This window comes from Vanacampus margaritifer, chromosome 3 (genome assembly GCF_051991255.1).
Source record: "Vanacampus margaritifer isolate UIUO_Vmar chromosome 3, RoL_Vmar_1.0, whole genome shotgun sequence".
NCBI classification, from domain to species: domain Eukaryota; kingdom Metazoa; phylum Chordata; class Actinopteri; order Syngnathiformes; family Syngnathidae; genus Vanacampus; species Vanacampus margaritifer.
In genome coordinates this window covers 43105-62486 of record NC_135434.1, presented here as the reverse complement: position 1 = coordinate 62486, position 19382 = coordinate 43105, and the positions used below count along the sequence as shown (strand labels likewise).

Genomic DNA, 19382 nt, shown 5'->3' with positions numbered 1-19382 from the left:
CCCTTTCACTTTTTTATTTATGTGTCTATTTGTGTATACATTAACAGACTCCAACATCAGGCATAGAGAATGACGTTGAAAATCGGGCAATTTGGACCGATTTTGTAGTTCCAACAAATGGTAAAGGTCAAACTGAATTAAGTTCCGCCTGCACTACATCTCTTTATTTGTTGAAGGCAACACAAACAAAGCGAAATCCGCCAATAAATCAGTTTTCAGATTTTTAGTTTGCCAAATATCAGAATCCGCATCAGGCTAAAAAAAAGAAATATGGGTCTGGCTGTAGTTCTGAATTAGCAGTTAATGCTATTCCTGTCATGTGAATGGTTTCTCCTAAGATTTAGGAAAGAGATCAAATCAACATGCAACATTTGATTTCTGTTCACATTTTCCCAATGACGACATTCCTGGGAAATCACAATTGTCCTTTCATCACTGGTGAGCTATTTTTTGGCTCCTCATGTGGCCCTGCTGTGGGTATGCATTCGAGGTACGCCAGGTAGAAATGAAATGGGCGTGTTGTGGAGCAGTACGAGCTTCGAGGTACAAGGTCATCAAGCCATCGCCACTTTTTGGATTGGCAGTCCCGCTAAATCGTGACATTTTTGCCCCTTTCACTTTCTAGCTGCAGTCGTTTATTTCGGCTGCAGTTCTACTGTCAACCACTAGATGGCAGCACAAGAGTTTGTACATTTGATCAAACGTCAAATCCTCTTCAATCCCGCAGCTGCAAATGGATTAGTGATGCTCAACTCACACTTTTTATACACAGGTGGTCACAGGTGGAGACAATCAGGCTAATGAGGGAACAAGGGCAGGAAGTAAAGCTACTGTCACATGAGGACACTATAACTACAAAATAAAAGAAGGCACAACTACAAGACAGGACTAAAAACTAAGAACTTAATAACAGAGAAAGTAGTGAGCTGCAATGAACCAATGAGCGAAGAGCGGACGTGACGTCAGAAAACTCGTTGAAGTCTCTTTTGAAAACATTTTTTAAATCGGAGACGGAGTAAAAATCCAACATGGCTACTAGCCGATGAGAGACAGTAGTGAAGGACTTATGTCCTTATTGCGGGACAAACTTGGAGATTTATGCTGTCCCTCTCTTTTAATATTCCAACAGCGTTAAAAATCAGTAAGACTGCGGCCCGCCAGGACCGGACTGTGGGAGTCGGCGGTCCGTCCCTGGCCACTTTTGAACACCTCTTTTTTTGGCTCCATCTTTCCACACCCACATTAGCCGTTAGCTAACGGAAAGCGCAGCTGGAAGCGATTTGGATCGCTGCTCACCTGAGCAAAATCAACACCTTCGCTCGTACGCGGCCACAAATGACGCACAAAGTTGTGCACTCTCCAAAATATGGAGCCACCCAACAAGCTGTTTTGCAGATTATTGATTTGAAGCCACTTTATGGCTTACCCAGTTGTCGGCGCCTTTTGATCCAATAGTTTTTAGAGTGTTTGGAAGTGATCCAATGAAGATTCTCTCGGTTTCCTGATTGGTCTACGGCAGAAGACGACGACAAACTTTTGCCCAAATGAAACTCCTCAACTAGCTTAAAACGTACAGTAGTTCCTTGGCAGATGGCGGCGGCAGAGCACTACTTTTGTCTCAGTGGAGCTCCTCAGTTCACGCCAATTTTCTGGCTCGAGCGTAACAACAGCGAATGGCCAGCTGAGGTTTGCGGTGACGGCAGAAATGCCAGAAGAGCCGACAGACTGTGGCGATGCACGAGCGGCAAAAGGAGACCAAAATGGAGACTTTGTGGGAGTCTGCAAGTCCGCAAGATGAACCAACGCACACGTCACTTGACTTGCTGGCTCGGCCATTGAAATGTTGCACGTTTGCCAGCTGCCGTGCGCGTGCACACGACAGCAGCAGAAGAAGCAGAAGATGTCGTCAGTGTGTTTGCTTGCAGCTGCTGCAGCCTTTCAAAGATGGAGGAGAGGAAGTAGGGCAGCATCCCTGATGGGAGGGGCCGCGGCTGGAGCCGCCGGCATCAGTAGCTAGGAAACGCACGCGCGCGCGCGCGCTCTCAGGCAGGCGGACAGACAGACAGACAGAAAGAAAGACGGGCAGGCAGGCGGGATCAGCAGGTTTGTCTTTCTTGGCTGTCGTTTGCTGGAGAGGAGCACGGACGTGAAAGCCTCCTCTCCTCTCTTCATCTTCCTCCTCCTCCTCCTCCTCTTCACCCCCGCAGAATGTTTTGTGAGTACTTGCCCTCTTTTGTCCTCTGCTTCCACACGCCATCTGCAGTGCGTGCGCCGCCCGCCACCTTAGCATAGCATGCGGCTAGGCTAGCTCCGCGAAGGCGAAAGTCAACATGCGAGCGCGCGCGCGGCTCGCTGCTCGGCCTGCCTGCGCGTGCGTGAGCATGTGACAAATTGCGTCCCTGCTTCTCATAAGCAAATGCGACCGTTCACGCCAATTGAGCTTTCAGGGAAACTGCGACGGACGTGCAACATCTCGTGAGATGCCCAATAAGATTTGAAGCTGTCACATTTTGACATCACTTGCAATGTTTTACAGAAGCGCCATCTAATGGCGAACTAATCATTCGTTCACTTGAAAAAGGCCAGGTTTGGTTCAATAATATGCACACCAAAAAATCGAACAAAATGTCCGATCACATCAGCAGCGTCCATTTTTTCATATGTCTTGTAATCGCACCTGATAGGAAGGCAGGTGCGCAAACTCGGTCCTCGAGGGCTCGAGTCCTGCAGGTTTTGGACGTCTCCCTTCTCCAACACACATGATTCAGCTCGTCAGCAAGCTCTGCAGAAGCCTGATGATGATCCTGTTGAATCAGGAAACTTTGAAAACCATGACCGGAAATGCCCACCCCTGCCGTAGACCCGACTCTCGAATCCTTGGACCGTTCCCTAACAGGAAAACAAACACACCAGCCTGCACAAAACGCGCCGTTACTCAATGTGCAGAAAACAAACATACCCTAACGCTAACCAACGCGGACTAACTGGCATCAATGAAGTCCACAGCGCAAATACAAACATCGAACCGATAGGTTAGCTTGCGTGCTAATGAATGAAAGGTGGACACTCGCGAGGTGGACTTTTTTCAACTCGTGCTATCATCTTAATAATAACAATGTCACAAAGCATCACATCCTGACGGCTTCCACACTTGACACATTACAACCGCGATGCTGACTCGGCACATTCAGAACTAAAATTCTCTTCAAAACGTTTGACTGTCCTTGGTCCCCCCCCCCCCGCCCCCCCCCCCCCCCCCCCCAAAAAAAGCATTGCAGGATTGGACTCTTTTAGCTTCAAAAAATCAAAAGTCAACAAACTGGTAGAAAGTTCTTTAAAAAAAAAAAACGGAAAGAAAGTTGTCACTCGAACGGACGAGGGATGACGTCATCTCGTGCATGTTCACGGCACGTGGAAAAAACAGCGTCCATCTCGTCAAGTGACAAAAGGAGGACAGTTTTGTCAAAGCGTGGCTTGTTGAGTCTGCCACCTAGTGGCAAGTGTGTGCAACAAGTACGGTAAGTGAAAGTATGTGAGCGTCAAACGGGCTTCATCTGTGCTCCTTTTTGTCGATTGTTTGCTGAAAGTGACAAACGACGGGAAGAAAACGTTCCCATGGTCGTCACGGTGGCGAGGGTCCCGTTGCCCCGCCCAATCTCAGGGGTGGTCCGTGTGTCGGATAGCAAAGGGACGGATGTGCGATGTGGAGACGCTTGCCTTGTGTGCAGGCGTGCCATGCGTGGGCTGCGCCGCGCCAGCCAGGAGTCAGTGTTAGGCGGCGGGGGCGTGGCCTCTCTGGAGCTGAAAATGGACCAATCGGTGATCATCAAACCCGTTCACTCTTCGCTCCTGGGCCAAGACTACTGCTTTGAGGTCAGTCGCGCGCGCCTGTGCGGGCCGCTTGCTCGCTCGCCCGCCCGCCCGCTCGCTCGCTCGCCCGCCCGCTCGCTCGCTCGCCCGCTCGCTCGCTCTCACCTGGCTGCTTGGCCGGCGTTGGGCAGGTGACGACCTCGGTGGGGACCAAGTGCTTCTCGTGTCGCTCGGCGGCCGAGCGCGACAAGTGGATGGAGAACCTGCGGCGAGCCGTGCAGCCCAACAAGGACAACAGCCGACGCCTGGAGAACCTTCTGACGCTGTGGGTCATTGAAGCCAAGGACCTTCCCGCCAAGAAGAGGTGACGTGCGCCCGCCTGTTACTAAGTGGCCTAACGTTGCCCCGCCTTCCTCTCTTCGACTCGACTAGCACGCATGGCAGACTCGGACTCCAGTCGCATGACTCGACTTGAGTCTGCTGGCGTTGCCAATTTTCGTCCTCGGCTTCAACTTGCAAAACATTTGACTTTAGTTTGACCGGCTTCTCTCGACTCGCAGTCGAAGGACGGGACGTGACTTGACTCGGAGTCGAAGGACAGGACGTGACTTGACTTGACTCGGAGTCGAAGGACAGGACGTGACTTGATTTGACTCGGAGTCGAAGGACAGGACGTGACTTGACTTGACTCGGAATCGAAGGACAGGATGTGACTTGACTTGACTCGGAGTCGAAGGACAGGACGTGACTTGACTCGGAGTCGAAGGACAGGACGTGACTTGATTTGACTCGGAGTCGAAGGACAGGACGTGACTTGACTTGACTCGGAGTCGAAGGACAGGACGTGACTTGACTCGACTCGCAGTCGAAGGACGGGACGTGACTTGACTCGGAGTCGAAGGACAAGACGTGACTTGACTCGACTCGCAGTCGAAGGACGGGACGTGACTTGACTCGGAGTCGAAGGACAGGACGTGACTTGACTTGACTCGGAGTCGAAGGACAGGACGTGACTTGACTTGACTCGGAGTCGAAGGACAGGACGTGACTTGACTTGACTCGGAGTCGAAGGACAGGACAGGACGTGACTTGACTTGAATCGGAATCGAAGGACAGGACGTGACTTGACTTGACTCGGAGTCGAAGGACAGGACAGGACGTGACTTGACTTGACTCGCAGTCGAAGGACGGGACGTGACTTGACTCGGAGTCGAAGGACAGGATGTGACTTGACTCGACTCGGAGTCGAAGGACAGGACGTGACTTGACTTGACTCGGAGTCGAAGGACAGGACGTGACTTGACTTGACTCGGAGTCTTCCCCGTTTCTATTCGGAAATGAAAGTTTGGCCCGTTTGCTTTTCAACGCAAGGCAAAATGCCGGTGCCAAATCAGGGGTGGGCAAACGGGGCCCCGGAGGACGGTGCTTGCCCACCCCTGTGCCCAATTGTCTGACTGCTGCAAGTGTGGCGGCGACTGGACGCCACTTGCTTGATTTTCAGGTACTTCTGCGAACTTTGCCTGGACGACAGCTTGTACGCGCGCACGTCCTGCAAGATGAAGACGGACAACGTGTTCTGGGGCGAGCGCTTCGACTTCGGCAGCCTGCCGTGCGTCGGCGCCGTGACGCTGCACATCTACAAAGACACGGAGCGCAAGCGCAAGAAGGACAAGAGCAGCTACGTGGGCCTGGTCAACATCCCCGTCGTCACGGTAACGGGCAGACAGCTGCTGGAGAAGTGGTACGCCGTCAGCATGCCCAGCACCATCAGAGGTGAGTCCCGACCGGACTTTTCCAAGCCAAACAAAAGCCCAAAACGATGGCAAAATGGAGCAACACGTCAAATTCAAATGACAAAATGAGGCTTCCCCATTTTTGCTCCTTTTGAGCTGATATCTTTCAAACTGACGTAGGAGGAACATACGGTCAAAATACTTTTACACATTTCAGAACCTGTGCTTTTCTACTTTTACTTGAGTAATTCTTTGAGTGAGTACTTTAACCAAAGACGATGCGCCGGCCGGCAGGCAAATCCAGCGTGCCGACGGTGCGCGTGAAGGCGCGCTACCAGAGCGTTCACATCCTGCCCATGGAGCAGTACAAAGAGTTTGCTGAGTTCATCAGCGCCAACTACCTGCTGCTGTGCAACACTCTGGAAGCTTCCATCGGCCTGCGGGCCAAAGAGGAAGTGGCGGCGGCGCTGGTCCACATCCTGCACAGCACCGGCAAGGCCAAGGTAGGAGCCCCGCCCACCTCGCCGACTGGCGCTGGCTGGCGCCGGCTGGTGCTGGCTAGCGCCGGCTGACGCTGGCTGGCGCCGGCTGACGCCGCTCGTCCGTCCGCAGGACTTCCTGACCGACTTGATGATGTCAGAGGTGGACCGTTACCGTGACAACGACCAGCTGATCTTCAGAGAGAACACCCTGGCCACCAAAAGCATCGAGGAATACTTGAAGCTGACTGGACAAAAGTACCTGCAGGACGCGCTGGGTAGGCCGTCCGTCCGCCCGCCCGCCCGTCCGTCCGTGAGCCCGACCGCACGTGTGCGTGTGTCCAGGCGAGTTCATCAAAGCGCTGTACGAGTCGGACGAGAACTGCGAGGTGGACGCGTCTCGCTGCGCCGGCGCGCAGCTGGCCGAGCATCAGGCCAACCTCCGCATGTGCTGCGAACTCGCCTTCTGCAAGATACTCGACTCCTACAGGTCACACGCTCGCACGCACCCAACAAAAACTAAAATGCTCACCAAAAGGAACTTTTTGCTTTTCCAAAACGGATGAAAATTGCCGTAAAAGCGAGTGCGTCCACGTCAGGCATGCGATCAAATCACAACACGGGTTCACAAAACGAGCGGCGCAAAGCAACAATGCTATCGACGCTATCGCTAATCGCACATCCCGACTGTTTGCTTTTGCCACTTCAAGGCCTTTTTGGACTTTGGTCTCGTTTGAAGGACGCGCTGCATCGCGACAGATCTTCTCTCGCCGTCGCTCCGTTTAAGTTGCGAGGCTCTCGTGCTTGACCCCGTCATGGCCGCATCATGACCCCATCCGGCCTCAAACACGCACTGAAAACGACCTTTCCGTGATTTTAGTAACAGCAATGCAAGATGGCTGCCGGCGGCCGTCGTGTAGCGCCTTCTTGACCAATTCAGTCTGCTGATCATTTCACAGTCTTCGCCGTTGCCGCTTGTTCCGCAAAGCCTTCGGACGACCTCCACTTGGAGAGAACGCTTTCAAAACAACGCGAGTGTGAAGGCAAAACTTTGGGCGCCGCTTCTGCGCTGCGCGAGTACGAAGGGGCCTCAAACGTCACGCCGGCTAAACGCCGCTCTTCTTTTTGTTTCATCAAAAAAATGAGAGCTGCCAAACGGTGGCATTTTTTAATCAGATGAATGACATTTGAGAATTTTGATTAATCACGATTGATCGCGTCATCAAAAATGTTTTTGGGCAATATTTTTTGCCCGCCATATTTGACGAGCACTTGTTATGTGTTCGTTATTTGGACATGTAATGTTACGAGGTCGTCTTCAACATTTTTGGTTTCACTGCACTCGCTCGTCGTCCTCTTTTTCTGTCATGAGGGCTGCGTGGACCCAAACAGTCGTGAGGCAGGAATTGGGAACAAAGACAGAACCTTTATTGGGACGAGGTTCAAGTTTTCAAGACACGATACTTCCGTGATGTTTTTTTTTTGATCAAATAAATGAAAAACGCAAAATGAACAAAAAAACTAACTCCTAAAGCTAATAAAAAGGCACCGTGAAAAGAAAGTTGTTTTTAAAAAAAGAAAAGACAAAATCAGATCCAAAGTATTTTGCAAAGGATTGCCCCCCCCCCGCGCCGGCGGTCACGCAGACAACGGCAGAGCAAGATCCGTTTTGTGACGGCGACGTTGGCGTGCGGCCCCCGCAGGGTGTTTCCACGGGAGCTGAAGGAGGTTTTTGCGTCGTGGCGCCAGGAGTGCGCCAGCCGCGGCAGAGCGGACATCAGCGAGCGTCTGATCAGCGCCTCGCTCTTCCTGCGCTTCCTGTGCCCGGCCGTCATGTCGCCGTCGCTCTTCCAGCTGACGCAAGGATACCCGGACGAGCGCACGGCTCGCACGCTCACGCTCATCGCCAAAGTCATACAGACGCTGGCCAACTTCAGCAAGTCGGTATACGCCCGCCCGCCGAAGCCACGCCCGCCCGCCCGCTGTGACCCGCCGGCTCTTGTGCAGGTTCGGCGCCAAAGAGGAGTACATGCTGTTCATGAACGACTTTGTGGAGCGCCAGTGGAGCAGCATGCAGCGCTTCCTGCAGGAGATCTCCAACCCCGACGGGCTCAACCACACCGGCGCCGGCTTTGACGGATACGTGGACCTGGGCCGAGAGCTCTCCTGCCTGCACACGCTCCTGGCTGAGCTGGACCAGGTCAGACACGCCGGCCCGCTCTTGCGTGACACGCAATTTGGGTGGGGAGTTATTGGCTGGGAAAAAAAATGTAGGAAAGAAGAAAAAAAGTGTAATTGCTTGGAGAAAAATACCCATCATTGTCTGGAGAGACCAAAAATTGATTGGCTGGAAGAAAAATAAAAAACATTTGAAGTGGCTCATTTTGCCTAAACTGAAAATGAATACATGAGCACGCCACTGCCACCTACTGTAGTGGATGTGCAATTACATTTACAATCACACTGGCGCTCCTTTGGCACCGAACACGCACGGGCCAAACATCCATCCAGGTGACCCCAACGAAGCGCAGCAAGCGGCCACAATTTCCGCCGCGCGTGAGACTAAGCCGGCCCCTTTGGTTGTGTCCTCAGTCGTGCCTGTGCAAGCTGAGTCCGCTTCCCCGGATCTTGAGAGACGTGTCGGCGGCTCTGGCCAACCCTGGGGGCGGGGCTTACCCCGGGAAAGCATTGGCCTCCTCGCCCGAGCTCCAGCAGCATTTGCCGTCTCCGCCGCCTCTGTCGCCGCCCCTCTCGCCTCCTCTGGCGGCGTGCAATCCCTCACTTGGCCAGCAGTGCGCCGTGGGAGCGGACGGAGGGTGAGTCTCACTCGGTCAGCTGATGGCTAACCAAACTAAGTCAAACTACATTTAGTTTACAAAGCTAACTAAAACTAACTACAATCATAGCAAAAATGTCCTTCGTTTTAGTCTTTGCTAATTAATTTTATGCACCTTTGGGGGATGACTTGAAATGTCAGTTTAAGTATATATTTTTAACTTATTTTAATTGAATTATTTAACTCTATTTATTTATTGAATGGATTTATGTTAATTATCCTTCAGGCTGTTTTGTGTGTGATGTTTAAATATCTCTTTTTGAAATCTATGCTTTTAATTTGGAAGGCCGCTCCGCAGTTCTGTTTCCTGTTTTAGGTCTCCGTTTGTCATTCAGCTCATGCATTTTTTATATTTAGCTTGTGCAGAACAACGCTAACTTATTGATGTCTGACCAAAACAATCCATCTGAACCTAAACGTGATTTGAAACTCACGTCTCACGGGGGAACCAACATGACATTGCCTGACATGCATGTCTTCTTGATTGGACTCGGGAGATTCTTCTTCTCCAGACTCCTAGTGAGGTGGTTTTTAACATTTTGTGGTAAATAGCGCCAGCTACTGTGCAGGAGGGGCATAACACCTGGTAGGCGTCTGGTTGGGAAAAAAAATGCTGGCAGGCTGCTTGCGAGACGCCGGTGCCGTGATGTGCCAATCATTTGGCGCCTGCGGGGTCCAATCCCATTTGAGTGGGCACATGGGCTCATGCCAAGTCAGCTTCTTGCAATGTTTTGCTAAAACCAAGACAAGATTGCCGCCCACACTCCACATTTGTGGATTTGTTGCAGGCTGGTGGACTTTACCCGGCTTCCGTCGCCCACGCCCGAAAACAAAGATTTGTTCTTCGTCACAAAAGGTTCCAGTCTTCAGCCGGCGTCAGGTGACCTTTCAACTTTCAGCCGCCCGTCGTCCACTCGCCGTTGACCTCTGAACTTGCGCGTGGCTTCCCACAGGCCCGCGCGGCTCTCCGGCCCCGAGCTCCTCCTACTCGGAGCCCAACGACGAGGCGGCGTTCGGGAGGGCGGGGCAGGAGATGAGCGCCGAGGGGCGGAGCCTGTCTCTGGTGGACCTGCAGGACTCCTCTCCTACCGACGCTCTGGACGACAGCCAATGGCAGCGCAGGGCGGGGCTGCTGCCGCTGTCTTTCCAGAACCCCGTCTATCACATGACATCGCGGCAGCCGGCGCGGGCCGAGGCCACGCCCTCCGACGCCTCGCAGGGCGGAGGAGACGAGCGCGGCCCGCCCGCCGCGCCTAAGCCCGCCTTCCTCACCCAGATGCAAGTGGGAGTGGCCGGCGGAGAAGAACAAAACAGGAGAGCGCTCTCGGAAAACATCACAAGTAATGTTTTGCTTTCCTTCCTCATGTCTGCATGATGATGATGATGAAGATGATGATGAAGATGATGATGTCACTCACGTTTGCACTAATACGCATGATGTGCACACTTTCTTGAAGGTTTATTATAGTTTAGGAATTTTCATTTGAGTTACTTTTTATTGCTAATTAGTTTTCAGGGTGGTCAATCCTTAGTTTTAGTTCGTTTCAGTATTACTTTTCTGTTTTTTTTTTTAATGTGTATTATCTTTGTCCCCTATTTGTGGAGTTGGCGGTGAGCAAGCGCGAGCAGTAGCCGAATGGCGCCGCCGTTTCCCGTTTGCGATTGTGCGTCCACTTCCGGCGATGATGTTAATGATGCGCTTCCGCCCCAGGTGGCGCCGCCCCCCCTCGTCAGAGTTCTTCGGGTCCCCAGCGCCGCATCGACCAGCCGCCGCCGCCGCCGCCGCCCTCCTCGGCGCCCCCCGTGGGCCCGCCGCGGGGCCGCACGCCGCCCGGCATGCTCCCGCCTCGCCCCGCCTCCGGAAGCATGATGTCGTCCAGTCCCGATTGGCCGAGCAGCGGACACTCGCGGCTGCGCCAGGCCTCGTCCTCGTCCAAAGGAGACAGTCCCGAAAAGCTGCGGCCCGCCAACAAGGTTGGCGTCTGTTACCGTGGCAACCTGCACGTGCCGTCAGCTAAGTGCTGACGCCGTCGCGTGCGTGCGTGCGTGTTTTTCAGGCGCCGTCTCCGTGTGCGCTGGACCGCACGGCCGCTTGGCTTCTCAACATGAACTCGGCCTCGTCCTACGCCGAGACAGAAGACGATCGCCATGACGACGCCTTAATTGACAAGGTAAGCAAAAGGTCGCCTTGCCTGAGCGCATCTGATGCGTGCGTGCGTGCGTGCGTGCGTGCAGTACCAGCAGGACATCGCGCTGCTGCAGGAGAAACTGCGGCTGGCGGCTCTGCGTCAAGAGGAGTGCGAGGCCCGCCTTCTGGTTCAGGACCAGCAGAACCAGCGCCTGCTGCAGGAATATCAGGTCCGTGCTGACCATCGCTGCCGACGTCTGACAGTTCGTGTTGTCAAGGAAAACCAAACTAAAATCATTTTGTCAACACACATTTTTCACCGGACTAAAACTAGACGAGACTCCTACGGCCAGAAAAAAAAAAGCCACCTTTGGCTCGCTTCAGCCCGACACGACCTCTTGAACTACATCAACCGCTCAAACACATGACAAGAACATTAGTTTGACTTTGTAGAAAAACGCATTCTTGAGCTTTGCTGCCAATTGCGGCATGGCGGCGACTTCCGATTGACGGCGACTTCCGATTGACGGCAGCAAATGTCGCCGTGTTGTGTGTGCGCGCGCTCAGGCTCGGCTGGAGGACACGGAAAGTCGGCTGAGGAGGCTGCAGGACGACAAAGATCTCCAGATGAACAGCATCATCAGCAGGTTGGCTGCGCCGTCCGCTGGCGTGCCGGCGTGCGTGACAAGTAACGACCTTGGACCTGAGCAGGTTGATGGCGGTGGAGGAGGAGCTGAAGAAAGATCATTCCGACATGCAGGCCGTGGTGGACTCCAAAGAAAAAATCATCGAGGCGCAGGTTTGTCCGTTAGTTGGCGAGCCGGTCACCGGTTGGCCGCACGCAGAGACCCACGCTTTCGAGTGTGCCCCTCAGGAGAAGCGGATCGCCAACCTGGACGCCAGCAACAGTCGGCTGATGGCGGCGCTGGCCCAGCTGAAGGAGCGCTACGGCGTCACGTCGCAGAGGAACGGCCTGTCGCCGAGCAACGCCTCGTCGCTGCAGATCACCCAAAACGGCGAGTTCCGCAATTCCGGCAATTGTTGAGCTGCACGCCCGCCGGCTGGCGGCTGCAAGTGGGAGGGGCGCACACGCACGCACACACGCACGCACACACGTCTGTCTGTCCAAGATGAACTGGACGCTCTCCGCTTCAGCGTCTGACGTTTTTTGTTTGCGTGCACGACTGCCGCAGGACGAGACGACTCAACGTTTGCGTTCCAATCCAGCAGGTGACAACCAATCACATCGCTGCTTCTTTTCAAACCGCAATCACTTTCTTTCCCAATTCCATTGAAAGTAAGCACCAGCATTGCCGGCTTTCAACAAGCGCTAATTTTTTTTTTTTTTGCGGGAACGTGGAAGCTAGCCTGGCAAGCCGAAGCCATTTCCTGTCTGCTCGAAAAAAAATGTTTGGACAGGCCAAAGCCAAGCGTGCAAGTAAAATTGCTTGGTTTGCTGCGACATTGTTGCTAGGCAACGGCACGCTTGTCCAACCTCCTCCAATTTTTCAAATGAGCGCAAACCGGAAGATTTTTTTTTTCTTCAAAAAACGCAATTTCCTCCTTTCCCTTCCCGCCACTCGCTTGTCTGACGTCACATTCGCTCGTCGCTGATTGGTTCATTCCCCGCCTCACAAATGCCCTTGATGGAGAAACTGCATCGCTGCTCCAGTCGGGATTTCTCGGCCGCAATGCGAAAATGAGGCCCCTCTGAAGTTAAGTTGCCTCCAAGTTTTTTTGTTTTTTTTTTTACTCAAGCAGTGAGCAGGAAGACGAAAGACACAACAAACACTGTTTTGAATTAATTCATGTGCATTGTCTGAAAAAAAAAAAAAAAGTGTTAGGGTTATTCCAAGGACAACATGAGTAGCACACGGGTCGGTTCTAAAAATAGTTCAGTGATGGCACACCTGCAACTAACTAGGAATTAAAACTGCTTATTGAAACATAGCATTTCTTATTTTGTTTAAAAATAGATTGTGTTGAATGATGACAAGTTTGCAATAGCAACATTTTTATCATACGAGATCGGAATCTCGTCTCGGCTAATTGAAAGCAGCTGTTCACTACACGCACGAACCAATCGCAAGCCACTGGAATGTTCCGAGATCCCGTTTGCAAACGTGACCGTGTGCCGGAATTGAGCGGACGGCTCTTTGCGTTCTTGTCAAAGTTTCTCGTTGAGCCATCAAAACATTAGAATCCAATCAAGAACGGCAGAAGGACACGATTTACCGTCTGCCGCAAACACGCAAAAATCACACCATTGATCGACTGATTGATGGATTTATTGAAGATCAAGCGATGAGTCCGACCTTCCAGTAGTGGCGGTCCCAGCCCAGGAACCAGCCCGTGAAGGTTGGCGGTTCGAATCCCTGTTTGATGCTCACCACGGGGGTGCGAGGGTCTCTGCGGGCCGGGTCGCTCTCCAAGTATCTGGAAGCTGCAATTGGGGGGGGGGGGGGGTGTCACTTCCTGCTTTGGCCACCACTTCCTGTTTGGCTCACCTGAAGCAAACGCTTCCCTTTCCTCGTCCACGTGCGAGTCCTTCCCGAGCCACACGAAAACCTGCTCGCAAGGCACAAACTCAAGTGGCCAAAGGGAAAGAAACTTGCAAATGTGCCACAATTATTATTATTTTAAATAAAACTAAACAATATCGTGTGTGAACATCTGGATAGAGATGAAATACCTGGAGGTCATTTCGTACAATATTCAGTGACTTTTTTTCCTAGCTAACCGAACAAACTCCCTCTAAAAACTAAGATGAACAGAATTAAAAGAACAATCGTGCAAAATGTGCAACTTTTCTACTGTTCAATGACTTTGATATTCCATCACATTGTAAACATATTTTCAGATGAATACGTGAAACAGCAGCTGTTATTAATCCTGATTAAATCTATTAAATTTAGAATGTTGGCCACCGAGCTATCGTTTGTTTTATTTGCACGGACGTCCCAAAACAAAGAATGAATTCAAAGTCTGAAGGAAAGCGTCCCCTAAACTTCTCATTTCGTCAAAGCGTTTTGCTCTTCGTTTTTGTTGCCTACGAGAGGACTTGAATCCAGGAAGTCCGAAGCCCGCCACAAGCGCTTCTAACGCCAGCGAGCGGCAGGTAGCCCGCTGCACCTGCGGCTCAAGTGACTGACCTGCTCCCAGGCATCCAAGAGCATGACATCATCGGGAGCCAGATCTTCCTGGGTCAGCTGGCCCGGAACCTCCTCCATCTGAAGACCACAACAGCCCATGGCCACAACACTAACCCAGGGAAAAAAATTAACTAAATCGGCGGCCGGCGACTGACCAGGAACTTTCCCGTCTTGTTGGAGCAGGCGAACAGACGAGGAGGATGCGCCTCCATCTGACGTGGACGCCGGCGGGACTGGCACTCGTCCCCTCGGCCGCCCAGCGCCGCCCAGAAATCCTCTGCAAGCACATTTGATGCCGTCGTGGTCGTCATCCTCCTCAGCAAAACAAAAATGGTCTCACCTTCCTCGTGTCCTTGCTCCACCTGGACGAGCGTCTCCCCCAGGAGTGTGGCCAGACGTCGGGCCCCTCGGACCTGGGCCGAGCCGCCGCCGCGGCCTTTCCACATCCAACATCCCGAAGGAGACGCCAGCAGGAAGACATCGTCCGACGTGAGGCTGGAGGACGACGCCCTCACCTGGAGGTACGTAGGAAGCATTTGCAGCTACATTTTCTCATATCAACACGGGTTTGACACTCCCTCCCAAAAAATTGCTTGATGTTGTGGTAAAAATGAGGATTGGTGCATTTGTTCTGCATGAGCAGGTCAACCCTGGAGAGTTTGAGATCATTCCCTCCTCCAACACCGGTGATTCAAATGATCAGCTAGCTCTGGAGAAGCCCGATAATGATCCTCAACCGTGTTGACGAGGGAGACATGGAAAACGCGCAGGACTGCGGCCCCCCCACAACCATTTTCCTTTCAGATTGTGGCAACTGAATTTCCTATTCTTAGGAATTCTCCTTTTCGACTTCCTGATGGTCACACGAAGTTTGCCAAGAATCGCCACTCGTCCACGCCGATGATTTGTGTCATGAGAATTTATTTGATGTCGTCTTTGTGGCTTTTTACAGCCGTTTTAATTAGAATATGCAAGTAGCAAGTCCAAATGCTGAGGAACAGTGAAAAGGTGGAGGAGACGCGGGCAGAGCCCCCCCCGGAAGATAAGCGCCCCCCAACCCGCCACTTATGAGTGCGGAATCCAAAACTAACTTTAGTTTCTCTCCGTCACGTTCCCGTCTTCTCCAAACATAGGAAAAATCATCTCACATTTTTGTTGGATCACCCAAAATTATTATTATTATTTATTTTTAAGCAAAATGTTAACAAAGTCGGCATGAGCGCAATGTTAGTTGACAGCTCGTCTGTTTTTCCAACGGCCAGCGATCGTCATTGAGATGATGTGCAAGTCGCTAAAGGTCACGTTTTTCACGATCAACTTGAAGTCAGCGAGTGCAATTTTGCTGATGTGTTGAGGGAAATCCTCTTGATTTTGGAATCGGCACGTCAACGTGCAAAACGTGACGTCCGTCCTCACCTGCAAAGCTCTCGCGTCTCCGGCGACGTTGGCTCCAATGTGGAAGAGGCGCAGACGGGCCGGCTGCGGCGGTCCCCGCCCTCTGGAAGTCCCGCCCAAATAGATCACCATCGGCTGGCCGCCAAACAGGCTCATCAAGTGGGCGGGCTCTTTGCCCTGGACCACTCGCACCTGCAGACTCAAGTTTGAGTGAGACGTGCGAAAGCCGCCCCGCCCGGCGGACCGCACCCGCTCACCTGCGCGGCCCCGCCCCCCAGTTCCTCATCCAGCTCAGCTGCCAAAATGGCCGAGGCGGCGCGCTCGTCCCGACTGGATTCTTCTCCTTGCCTGGGTGATGGATGGCGGCGGGGGTCAAAGGGCACCGGAAGAAACACCCGTCGTCCCTTCCTGCGGTCTTACCAAATGTAGATGATGCTGCCGTCTCGGTGGTTGTGGCGGTACCGGTAGAGGATGATGTAAGAGTCTCCGCCCCAAAACTGACCCATCACTGACGAGTCCACCAGTACTTTGTCCCGCCCCTCCACACGCCACACCTGCGCGCACACACGCGTCGCAGTGAAGGCAGACGAGCACGCCGACGTGGGCGTCGTCCCCGAGCGAGCGCACCTGCTTGTCGCCGTCTCCCGCATCCAACATTCCGTGCTGGGCCGCCATGGCTTCCGATTGGTGGAGAGACGCCGGGTCAAACGGGACCTGTCCAATCAGAAAGCAGATCCGGCCCGTCAAAGCCGTCGGAAAGGAAAGATCGTTTTTGCTCACCTTCTCAATGCCATTGGACAGGTGTGCCGTTTCCATGCCGACCTGCTCTTCGGGATGGCGCCAGTCATCAAAGAATTGTTTGAAGAGCGCCGTCTCCCCGTGCTCGGGAAGGACCTCCACCTGGGGGGGCGGGGGGGGGGGGTTCACCCGGGGCCGCGTGTGCATGTGCGTGCGCTTACCTGGGTGTGTGCCGGGTAATTCATCTTGTGGATGAAGTGCTCAGAAAGCTCGAGAACGGCAAGTCGCTCCTCCGCGTTTGCGGCTTTCCCTGCGCACACACAAAATTCAAAAGGCACGTATGCGCACGCGCACAATTCCAAGAGAGCGGTCGCCTCGGAACCTTTCCACACGTAAATGCGTCCGTTGCTTCCGTTGTCCAGGATGAAACAGTCGCTGGACAGCAAAGCATTTTGGGAGAAAGGACTGCTCTCGCCCACCACGGTCACGTCCACCTGCCCGTCTGCGTTGGACACCTGACGAGCGGCCAGACGGATGCCCATCAACCTTCGCAAGCAAAACCTGAATTCCTTCCTTTCTAGCGGGGCAAAGGGCTACAGGGGTGTCAAATTTGGGTCCGGCAAGTCAAAACCCTGACACACGTCAACTTGAAGCCCTGCAGGTTTTGGATTGGTTTCCCTTCTCCAACACACCCGATTCAAATAATTAGCTCATCAACAGCAAGTTCTGCAGAAGCCTGACGACGATCCTGTCCACTGGAATCAGCTGTGTTGGAAAAGGGAAACCTCCAATACCTGCAGGGCTCTGGCCCTCGTGGACCAGAATTGCCCACCCCTGTTTTAGAGGTTTACTTCCTCCAACTCAGCTGATTCAAAAAGATCGCCCCATCATCCGATAAGCATTCGATTCAGGTGTGGTGGACGAGGGAAAACTCTAAAACATGCTGGCGCACGTTTGCCAGCCAGATGAGTCAAAGCACCTGTGGCTTTCGGTCAAGTCAAACTTTGGCAGGGTTTTGACCACCTGGATCGGACAAAATTGTCAGTGATTCCACCGTGAGACGTCGCGCCATCGAGGAAAGTCTAAAACTGCGGATGTCGGCGCCATTTGAGATTTGAAAATCTATTTTTAATGTAGCATCAATGCATGAAAAAACAAAAAGTTTCATCGGAGGCCCATCAATTAAAAAAAAAAAGTTTGAACCTACAATCAAAGCTAAAAATACTGAAAAGCTAAACATGGCTTGATGTCTGAAAACTGACACCAAAAAAAATTATTAGAACTGAAAATGTACTTTGTAAAGCTTCGCCAGGTTCCTGTTGCAGGCGTCCGTCTTGGTGTCGTCCACTTGGGCTTCCGGAAGTTCAGGTTTGTCCCCCAGCACCTGAAGGCAGAGGTTAAACGAGGTCGTCCCACTCGCCACGTGCCGCTTCGCACCTCTGTCATCTTTTCAACTTCGGCGCCGTCGTCGCAGATCAGCAGCGAAGCCCGCCCACAACGCTCGTTGTCACGGATACCCTTGGACACCTGGCACACACACACACAGGACATCTCTTCCTGATGACATCACCACGATGATGTCACTACTCACCATGGTGGCCTTCAGCTTCTCAAAGTGGTTACTATGGCAACCGGACCACTGGATGATCTCCTGGTAGAAAGAAGAGCTCGCTTAAAGAGCTGCTTTGATTCAAGAGTGCTTGTTGCTCGTCACCTTGCCCAGGTCGAGGATGAAGGTGTCCCCTCTGTTAAAACTGTCCCAGCTGAGGTGGACTTGAATAGCCCTGACTACACGTCGCCCTTTGACCTGCAGCAGTCTGCTGACGTCCACCTGGTTCGTCTCCACGTGTTGAAATCCTGACGCCAGGCCCCCCGCCTGTGACAGACCACGCCCACCTGATGAGGACACTGGCTTGGTTGCCGCGGTAACGTCTCGCCCCCGCTTACCAAGTACTTGAGTCCCGCTTTGAAGTATCCCAAAAAAGTGTTTGATTCGTGACCCTGGACTTCGCGGTACTGGACCGGCTCCCCCTGCATGAAGTCATCCATCTGGACCGTCAAGATGGCTGCCGCCCCGGCCTCCTCCCGGGAACATTGGCCACCTGCCGGCGCTCAATCACATGAGCGGACGCGTGAGCCCCGCCCCCATCCCTTTGTGGGTACGGCCGGCGGCCATGACGGCACCTTGCCAGTAGTGCAGTCGGTACTGCAGGGGGCGCTGTGGCCGCCGGTTGCTGTGGAGAACCAGGTACGCGTCCCCGCAGTAGAAGGAGCCGTGAAGACTCTCGGGAACAGGAACCGGCTCCATGTGCTCCACCCTCCAAACCTGGAGACCTTCCTGGAGACCCGCCCGCTCAAACTCTGGGTGGAAGGCCATCACGTCACCTACAGGGGGCGCAGACGCTCATTTAGCCGGAGTGCAAACCACACGCTAGCGCAGGCTGCCCGTACTCGGGACTCAAAGACCCAAACCGGATTCGTGGAGCATGAAGGGAAACTTGAAGCCGATCTGATCCCACGACCCGACTCGGACTCCATGCCACGCGTCTTTACTAGCCAAGTGCTACACAATGCTAACGTTCAATAGTCACAAATGTTTGACGCCCGCAGGATCAGAGCACAAAAAAGAAAAGAAAAAAAGTGTTTGATTAAATATGATCGCAATGTGGGTCCCAACAAAACATTGAAGTGTTATTTGAGAAAGCCAAAGGGCTAAAATTTAAAACAAACCAGGAATCAGCAGCAAAAAGCTCATTTGGATTTCGATAGGTATTTGTTGCGGTTATTCTCTTTTATGACATTCATTACAATTAGATTAATTAGAATTACAATTAGATGCTAATTGTGTAAAATAGGTGATGACTTTCCTTACTGGGGAGTTGGCAACATTGCTTTACTCTCTCAATTGTTCAATCGGCCACCAGAGGTCGTTGTGGGGGGATAATGTTCAAACGTTCCAAAAGATCAATTATTTTTCTGGCTAAATTGTTTCAAATGATTTGTTCGTTTCAATGTTGCATTTCTGCCATCCCAAAGATCAACAACATCACATTCATGGCCCAAAAACATTTTCTGCCCACTTGACCCCCCGACACTCAATACAAATAATGT

General features: G+C 52.6%; 2 protein-coding genes across 5 annotated transcripts in view; one reads left to right on the top strand and one right to left on the bottom strand.

Annotated features, from left to right (window-relative positions):
• Positions 1-3254: 3254 nt before the first annotated feature.
• dab2ipa (DAB2 interacting protein a) lies at positions 3255-13916 on the top strand. Its single transcript, XM_077561936.1, has 17 exons — positions 3255-3873; positions 4002-4174; positions 5312-5583; positions 5838-6046; positions 6156-6300; positions 6368-6512; positions 7726-7962; positions 8030-8222; positions 8615-8838; positions 9647-9738; positions 9812-10198; positions 10570-10832; positions 10916-11029; positions 11094-11216; positions 11554-11633; positions 11698-11785; positions 11861-13916. Exons 1-17 carry the CDS (start codon positions 3616-3618, stop codon positions 12029-12031), a joined length of 3174 nt encoding a protein of 1057 aa, XP_077418062.1. The 5' UTR covers positions 3255-3615; the 3' UTR covers positions 12032-13916.
• The window catches only part of LOC144049223 (gelsolin-like), a 6735-nt gene continuing 609 nt past the window's right edge, over positions 13257-19382 (bottom strand). For 2 of the 4 annotated variants that reach the window (XM_077561940.1, XM_077561939.1), the window contains exons 2-18: positions 18456-18656; positions 18219-18373; positions 17986-18147; positions 17863-17922; positions 17709-17798; positions 17566-17655; positions 16654-16786; positions 16493-16581; positions 16161-16433; positions 15954-16087; positions 15791-15881; positions 15555-15725; positions 14479-14653; positions 14294-14415; positions 14139-14216; positions 13494-13554; positions 13257-13429 (exon numbers count right to left, since the gene is read on the bottom strand). In XM_077561940.1, the coding sequence (XP_077418066.1) occupies positions 13284-13429; positions 13494-13554; positions 14139-14216; positions 14294-14415; positions 14479-14653; positions 15555-15725; positions 15791-15881; positions 15954-16087; positions 16161-16433; positions 16493-16581; positions 16654-16786; positions 17566-17655; positions 17709-17798; positions 17863-17922; positions 17986-18147; positions 18219-18373; positions 18456-18648 (2223 nt within the window). In that variant the 5' untranslated portion in view covers positions 18649-18656 and the 3' untranslated portion in view covers positions 13257-13283. Of the gene's footprint in view, positions 13430-13493; positions 13555-14138; positions 14217-14293; positions 14416-14478; positions 14654-15554; positions 15726-15790; positions 15882-15953; positions 16088-16160; positions 16434-16492; positions 16582-16653; positions 16787-17565; positions 17656-17708; positions 17799-17862; positions 17923-17985; positions 18148-18218; positions 18374-18455; positions 18657-18743; positions 18775-19382 lie in introns of those variants that run through there. The other 2 variants (XM_077561941.1, XM_077561938.1) reach the window with 2 other exon arrangements.